The 7,483-nt window shown below is 42.9% G+C and overlaps 1 protein-coding gene across 9 annotated transcripts in view; it reads left to right on the top strand.

Moving 5' to 3' along the window:
* The window catches only part of FAM13C (family with sequence similarity 13 member C), a 117,535-nt gene continuing 111,903 nt past the window's right edge, over nt 1,852-7,483 (top strand). For 5 of the 9 annotated variants that reach the window (XM_021398564.1, XM_021398563.1, XM_021398559.1 and 2 more), the window contains exons 1-3: nt 1,853-2,173; nt 5,266-5,440; nt 5,652-5,861. In XM_021398564.1, coding sequence (XP_021254239.1) covers nt 2,144-2,173; nt 5,266-5,440; nt 5,652-5,861 — 415 coding nt within the window. In that variant the 5' untranslated portion in view covers nt 1,853-2,143. Of the gene's footprint in view, nt 2,174-5,265; nt 5,441-5,651; nt 5,862-7,483 lie in introns of all 9 variants that reach the window. The other 4 variants (XM_021398562.1, XM_021398558.1, XM_021398557.1 and 1 more) reach the window with 2 other exon arrangements.

Below are 7,483 nucleotides of genomic sequence, written 5' to 3'. Positions count from 1 at the left end.
AGTCACCATTTTGCAATCATGCTTGGAGGTGATGCACAGAATGACTGTCAGCTGCAGGCAGGACATGTGCTGCTTGGTGCTGGGAGTATGGCACTATCAGCCTGAGTGCTGCCTTCTGGGACCAACAGCTTTGAACGAGCTCAGCTACAAAATGGGTCATTTCACAGGGTGGCAGTGCTGGAGGGGTCAGGGCAAGTTTAAGGCTTCTCAGAGGTGATGCTCCCAGGTGGAGCACGTTAGTGGTGATGAGAGGTTGCTCAGCTTGTTGGACACCAGGAGGTAGCCATGGTGGGGTTCCCTCTCTTACTGTTCTGGGGAAGGCTGGGCTGCTGGAAAAGTGACATCAGCTCCCTGTTCAGCCTATGGGAAGAGCCTGTGAGGGGGCTCTGGAGCCATAGGTGGTGATGATAAGAAGGTGGCTGTGGCTTTGTGTGCAGGTCAGGGTGGCACAAGGGGCAAGAGGGAGCTGAAATGGTGGTTGGTCTGCACAGCTGTTTCTCCTGTAGCTGTTTTCTGAGCACTTTCCTTCACAGACTCCTAGGGAGAGGGCCCATGTTCTCCACCATTCCAGAGCATGTTCAAAGCCTGCTTTTCTGGTGCTGGAGGAAAGCCTAGCTGTTACTGCCTGCTAGTTCCTGTGCAACATCTACCTGGCAGGAGGAGAAGGCAATAGCAGCGCTGTGCTTGCACACTCTTCTCTTACAGCCCAGTGTCCTGACAGAAAATAACAAGAGAGACTTTGAACAAAAGGAAATGTGACAAGCCTTGTTACAAGCAGCCACCTTGCTGCTGCTGTGTGCCAGACTGGCTGTCCCCTCACACCCTGCACTGGGACACTGATACCAAATGAGCTCTGGGGGAGCTGTACAGGCTGTGAAATAGCACGTACACCATGGAGAAAAGAGATTAAATGCCCACTGGGGTGGCTAAATCTGCTAGCCTCTGCTGGTGCAAAGCAAGGTAAGATTCTGCAAGTGCTGGAAAACCTAGATCTGGAGCACCCTGAGACAGCAGTGAGAACTTTTCATCAAAACATGAACCCTGCTTACCACAGATTTGGCCATGTCCTTGCTGCACCTGGGTGTAATGGTGGTAGTGGGTGTGCCCTAATGTGAAAGTAGGGCCCTCACTTGTGTGCCCTGTCATTTCACTCCAGCTGGGCAGGAAAACCTCAGATCATAGGGCAAGAAAGCCTTAAATCAAAGCATTTCCAGAGAGTAGTGCTGGACCTTTGTGGAGAGGTAAGTGGGCTAAAATCCTGTATTATTTTTTTTAAGAGGTATTCCTTCTACTAAGGAAGAGGGAATTTCCATTTGTTCTAAACCACCTATCTGGTGTGCTGATGGAGTAATTCCTTTTGTAGCACCCTATCAAGGAAGTCCCACTAGGCTACTCTACTTATTTGTTGTTTTGTGTGTTCTGTTGTTTGTTTTCTATGTACCTGATTACAAAATTGACTAAATTTGTATTAAGAATCTATCCCAGTTACTTGCAACATTGCCCGCTTCATTTTGGCTTATTTCAGAGGGTTGAATTTAGATCTGAGGGAATTATAATAGAGTGTGTTGGTCTTAACAGCATCTGTGTCTTTATTTCAAAGATTGGATAGATCCTTGCTCATATGCTTACCAAAATGTTTGTGCAGGTGTTATATAAATGTATATCTATAGTATGCATATGCCGTGGGCCACCACAAAATATTTTGCTGCTGCTGGCAGACAGAGCAGACAGCAGGCAATATTCATATTTGCAAACTTGCATTGGAAAAAGCTGCTCAAATCTAAATATCAAACACATGGTCTATGGGCTTTCAGGAAGCTGTTCCATTGTGTGTTAGGTACCATGGAGACATCTCCTGATGGTAATACATCCGTGAACTTTTGCAATATGACCATGGGGGAGATTGTTGGCTACAAAGAATTCTCCTCTGCTAGGAGTTAACTTCTACGTGGGACAGACTCTAGGGTGAAACTGCTGATGAAGATAATAGTTAGTAATTATGCTATGATAAGTTAATTACAGAGGAACAGCCCGATGGATGCAGTTTGCTTTGGTTGCACTGCATGGATTTATAATGGGAAGAAAAGTGACAGGATCTTCTGAGCAGCACAACTGAAACACTGCTATTCTCCTGCAGGCTGATATGGGGGCAAGTGCCTCCCTTTCAGTGTGTGTAAGTCAACTTATATGTGGCTTCTTGAGTCTCTCTCATGTCTTTTCTTGTTTTCTGAGAAAGATGCACTTCTTTTCTCAACCTAGCTGTTGTATCTGAAGAGGGAGATATTTAGAGTAAAATATCAGATATTTTTAAAATAGAGACTTTTTTGGACACCTCACACCTTACATAGAAAAAATGTTTTAAAATGTTAATTTTTCTATACTTTTTTTTTGGTAGCAATCATTAACTCTTTAGCATTAACGTCATGTTCTAAGCTTGCTTATTATGTACTGAAAGAGCAGAATAAGGTTTAGTTTTTTCAGTGTTTGTGTGCATTTGCCATGGTAACAGTGCTGAACAGAGCCAAGTCAAGTTCTGGCTTGTGGCACTGTTGAAGGTGTGCTTTTTATAAGCGGCTTTTTCTGTAGCAATTCAGCTGCAAATCTGTGGGAAAGTCCTTTTTCCTTTTGTAAACATAGCAATAACAACATTTAAGAAAGTTTTTGAATGTGTGGGGATGACACTATAAAAAAAAAAAAACCACCACATCAGAATCCCCCTTTAAAATGAAAGGTGGACACTTGTTTAAATATTCCTGATGCAGAACTGATACCAGCGTGTAAGTCTGGATGTTTTGGGTTTAGAATTCTGCTTTCACTGTGCTGTGTAAAATGCATAAGTTTGAATAAACAACTCCTTTCCTGTGTGATTGAGCATAGCCTCCTTGACAGAAAAATGAGAACAAAATGCAGCATAGTGGATAATGCCATGTCTTTATAAGGCAAAATGCAGGGGGATGGGATAGAGGAGGGAAGGAGAGTAAAGGAGTAGGGGCATTTTCCACTTTGCTAGGGCTGATACTGGTTGATTCCTACTTGTATTTTTCTGGAAAGTTCAGAGGTCAGTCTGTGGGCAGAGAAGTGTGCTGACAGCAGGTGCCCACAGCGAACTTATTTTGGGTTTGGTTGGATACTGCCACAAACAGGGTGTGCTTTCTCCTCGGGTATTTGTGGCTGAGTGTGTGTCAGCATACATGCTGAGAATATGGGTTTCTGTTAGCTAGGGTTTCTGCAAAGTTGCATTTTTGGATTTGATATCCTGAATGCAGGGGTTAAGTTTGCATTGCTTAGGAACAAGAGAATAGGAAGGAAGGGGATAGCTGGTGCTTCAGGCTCCTGGCTTTGTGTATTTTGGTAGCTGAGGTAATGCTGTGGCTACGTTACACAGGAACCCAGTTTCCAAAGCAGAAGGTTTGATTCCTGGGGAGGCTGGTGTGGTCATGGCAATGCTCAGGAGTCTTCTCATGAAACAGTTGATGTAAATGGCATGTACCTTTCAGGGCTTCAGGTTAAGCTTGTGACTTGTGGCTGCCTGGATTTCAATACTGAAGTGACGGGATGCTTGTGGAGCTCAGAATGGCTGCTGCTGTGCCATGCCACTCTTCTCATCAGCTGGCTGTGGGGAAGGCCCTGCTGCTATGGCCTCCCGGGAGACCTACACCTACTGCTTAGGGCCCTTCGTGTTTTAAACTTCCTTGGTGGATCTCTTGCTGAGCTGTAGCATTAGGTTGTTCTCTATGTGCAGTTATATGCATGGCTCGATGTGGAAACCACAGTAAGCATTAGCTGAGCGTCTGGCTCCGTAGGCATGAACAGCTCAGTGCCACCCCTCTCTAGGGCCCTTCAAACACAATCTGTATCTGGATTTTCATGGTTAAAATGTTTACAGGAAATTCTGTCAGGGGTCAGATGGTTCAATTTTGGAAGCAGTAATCTAGATTTGTTACCTGTATTTGAAAACATGAGAGCTAATAAAAAAGTAACATCAAATTAACAAGAAGACTTTGACATGCTGTGAGAGCAGGCCACTTTGATGACTTTTGTGCACTATAAATAGGCCTTTGGGTAGATAAAGCTGTTCACAAATGCCCAGGGTCTATGTCCCTATGGTACCACCAGCGCTGCTGAGTGGCTCAGCTGTGCCCTGTGGGCAGGCACAGAACCTCCCAGAAGTGCTGCAGCTGGCAGTGTAAAAAAAAAAAAAAAAAAAGAGAGAATAGACTGGCAAATGACAGTGGGAACACTTTACCTGGCTGGTGCTGTGGCCACTGCTTAAATTTCCCATGATTTATTTTTTATTCCCTCCCTCCCCGCCTTGGTGAATCAGGTGGGTGAGGTGAGAAAGCTATGCCCTGCACTGGTCAGCCTTCTGCCTCAGTGGGAGGGCTCACTGAGGAAGGGGTTCAGCAGCACCTCCCCATCCTAAACACAGAAAGAAGAAGGGGAAAAAAAAAAACAGAATAAAACAAGTTGAAGGGTTGGGATTGTGCCAAGGAAAAGCTCAGGCTCTGTGGTCACACAGCTTGTGCTCTCAGCACTGAAGGTTTGGGAGGCTGTTGAGGTCTGACTTTTGGACTTGAGCTAAGCGGGTCTTGTCTCAGCTCTAAAGAAGGAGGATATCAGGAATCTAGAATGTTGGAAATGCGCAGTGGAGCCTCTACTATGAGCTGGTACAGTCTCTCCTTGAGCACTGTGTGACACAATGTCAGAGGGATTTAAGACTATTAGAGAGCTTCCAATGGAGGGCTATGAAGATTAAGGATCTGTAGGGCGAGATGTATGAGGAGCAACTGAGTCCGTTGGTTTGTTCAGCCCAGAGCAGAGGCGCTGAGGGGAGCCTTCGTGGCGGCTGCAGTTCGTCACAGGGAGCAGAGGGGCAGCGCTGAGCTCTGCTTTCTGGTGACAGCGACAGGACCAGAGGGGATGGCAATGGATCTGCATCAGGGAGGAGCAGGTTGAGTATCAGGAAGAGGTTTTGCACCAGAGGGTGGTGGGCATGGAACAGGATCTCCAGGGCTATGCTCAGGGCCACAGGCTGCCAGGGATCAAAGGGCTTTTGGATGACACTCTCAGAAATGGGGTTTGATTTTGGATGATCATGTGTGGAGCCCCAGGAGTTGGACTTAACGATCCTTGTGGGTCTCTTCCAACTCTGGATATTCTATGATTCTAATGAGCACAATAATTGTACCTAAAATGTTAGACCCTTGAACCTTAAAATGGTGAAAATCAGTTTCTGCTTGTATCTTGCCTGTCTTTGTTCCCCAGAAATCATTATCTTCTATTCAAGTCAGGCACACGACAAGTAAAGTCTCCCCAGATCCACAGTTCAACAGAGAAAGAAGAACATTTGGTGTTCCTCTAGAAGCTCTCACAAAGAATGCAACGCAGTGTGGAGTCCCCTTTCTTGTCAGACAGATGGTGGGATATCTAGAAGTATTTGGTAAGGTCATGTTTTGTCTGCTCTGGTCTCTGAAAACTGCTATTTCTTGTTTAAGCTGTACATATAAGCTATAAATGCTCAGCAATTTTGTCATCTATTTTAACAATTATTGTGCTTTATTAGAGGAACTTATTGTTTTTAAGATGCATTTCTCACCACACAGGTATGATATACAGCTGTTGCTTACTGCTTCATATTTCTTCTCGAGCAGGTCTGCAGCATGTTGGTATATTTCGAATCAGCGGTTCAGTGAATAAAATAAAGGAACTGAAACAGAAGTACAATCAAGGAGAAAAAGTAGACCTCATTAATCATGGAGATGTTGATTCCGTGGCCAGCCTTCTGAAACAGTTTCTAAATGAGCTGCCAGTGGCTGTTTTTCCAGACAATGTCTGTGCTGGCATGCTAAAAACTTTCCAAGGTACAGAGTGGACACTCTTCCAAACTTCTTCTGCTGAATTTCATTTGACTCATTGAGACTGATGTTTAATTGCTTTTGATAGAGTGGTTCTCCATGAACTTCTCTATAGTTTAATATTATTATTATTTATTAAGAATTCATTACTGCTTTTGGACTCCATTGGCATCCTGTGGCAAGGCATTCCACAATCCAATCCTGTATTCTCTGAGAAAGTACCTCCTCTTTGTTTTAAAATTCAGTGCTTTGCTACTTGCGGAGATACCATTTTTTAATCTAATTACCATAATATTGTGTTTATATATCTGCTGCCTCACATCTCTCTTTCCAAAGCCAAATCTTCTCTATTTCATCTTTCCTTGTACAGGAGCCTTTTTATTCCCTGTTATTGTTTAGTACTTTTAACCAGTTTTCATACTGTCTTCTTAGCAGCAGTGAGTGGCATGGGGTGGTGTGAAGCATTTAAACTGCAAAGCCAGAGTGAGTTACAGCAATGCTGTCTAGTTCCCTGTTCATGTCGATAGTTCTTAACTGTGTAAAATCAAATAAAACCATACCGCTGATGGCTGAGCTAATGCTTTCAGGCAATTACAGCAAGTGCTTTTCAGTGATAACTAATTCAAGTGTTTGCATGCAAATAAGTGGGTTTTGTGGGTGAGACGGCAGGTTGTTCTTGTTCAAACTTCATCTGCTAAATTCCAAGCTATGTAAATGTTTATTTAAAAAAAAAAACAAAAAAAAACAAAAATGATGACAAAAAACACCACTGAAAATCACCTTCATTAACTCTGAAAGACTGTACTGAAAGATCTGTTTCTACGAATTTTTGCAATCATCTTGTTTTGACTACCCTGAATAGTCTTGCTGTTCTTTCTTTTTTTTCTCCTCCATTCCAACCCCTTTTCATTAATATTTTGAGCAACATGGGTCTTAATCTTTATGGAATGCATTTTTTAGGGTTAGAATTGCCCTAAAGGATGTGATTTCCTCTTCACAATTTTAAAGCTACACAGATGTGTCCTGGATATCTATGGCAAATTTGAGCATCAGCTGCCAGTTACTGAGCAGCACTGCCATTTCAGTTCTAATATCCAGGAGACTTTTATCACACTAATTCTGAATTGCTGATCAAATAGAGATGTTCGTGAACCTATTTTTTGCCTTGTAACACTCCTTTAAAGAATGAGAATCAAGGAAACGCTAAGTAGCCACAACTGAGATTTTTTAGCATTTCTTGTGTAACTACTGTTGCATATTTATAGAGCAAAAATGTTTTGAGATGGAGAGCTACCAATTAGTCAGGAAACTGAGATGATTTGGGGCTGAAAGGGTACAATTTCTTGTGCCTCTTAATGAGAGGCAAACAGCATGCCTCAGATCTCTGAGGAAAATCAAGGCTTATAACGTCATTAAAGGCAGCCTTAAGGATTCATGTATGTGATTACTGCCTGCTACCAACTCTATTAAAAAAGCAGCTAGTACTAGTTTCTTCTGTCCTAGCAGGAAGAATAGCATAAACAGAGCATATAAAACTCGTTATATGGAAAATTCATGAGAAGTTATCAAAACTTTGTATAGAATTTCTTCATTAAGAGTAAAGAAAAGAATAAATATTTTAATGTCTA

The sequence above is a fragment of the Numida meleagris genome, chromosome 5 (assembly GCF_002078875.1).
Source record: "Numida meleagris isolate 19003 breed g44 Domestic line chromosome 5, NumMel1.0, whole genome shotgun sequence".
In the NCBI taxonomy this organism is placed as follows: domain Eukaryota; kingdom Metazoa; phylum Chordata; class Aves; order Galliformes; family Numididae; genus Numida; species Numida meleagris.
The sequence above is the reverse complement of the archived record's forward strand: the minus strand, read 5'-3'. Positions and strand labels throughout refer to the sequence as shown.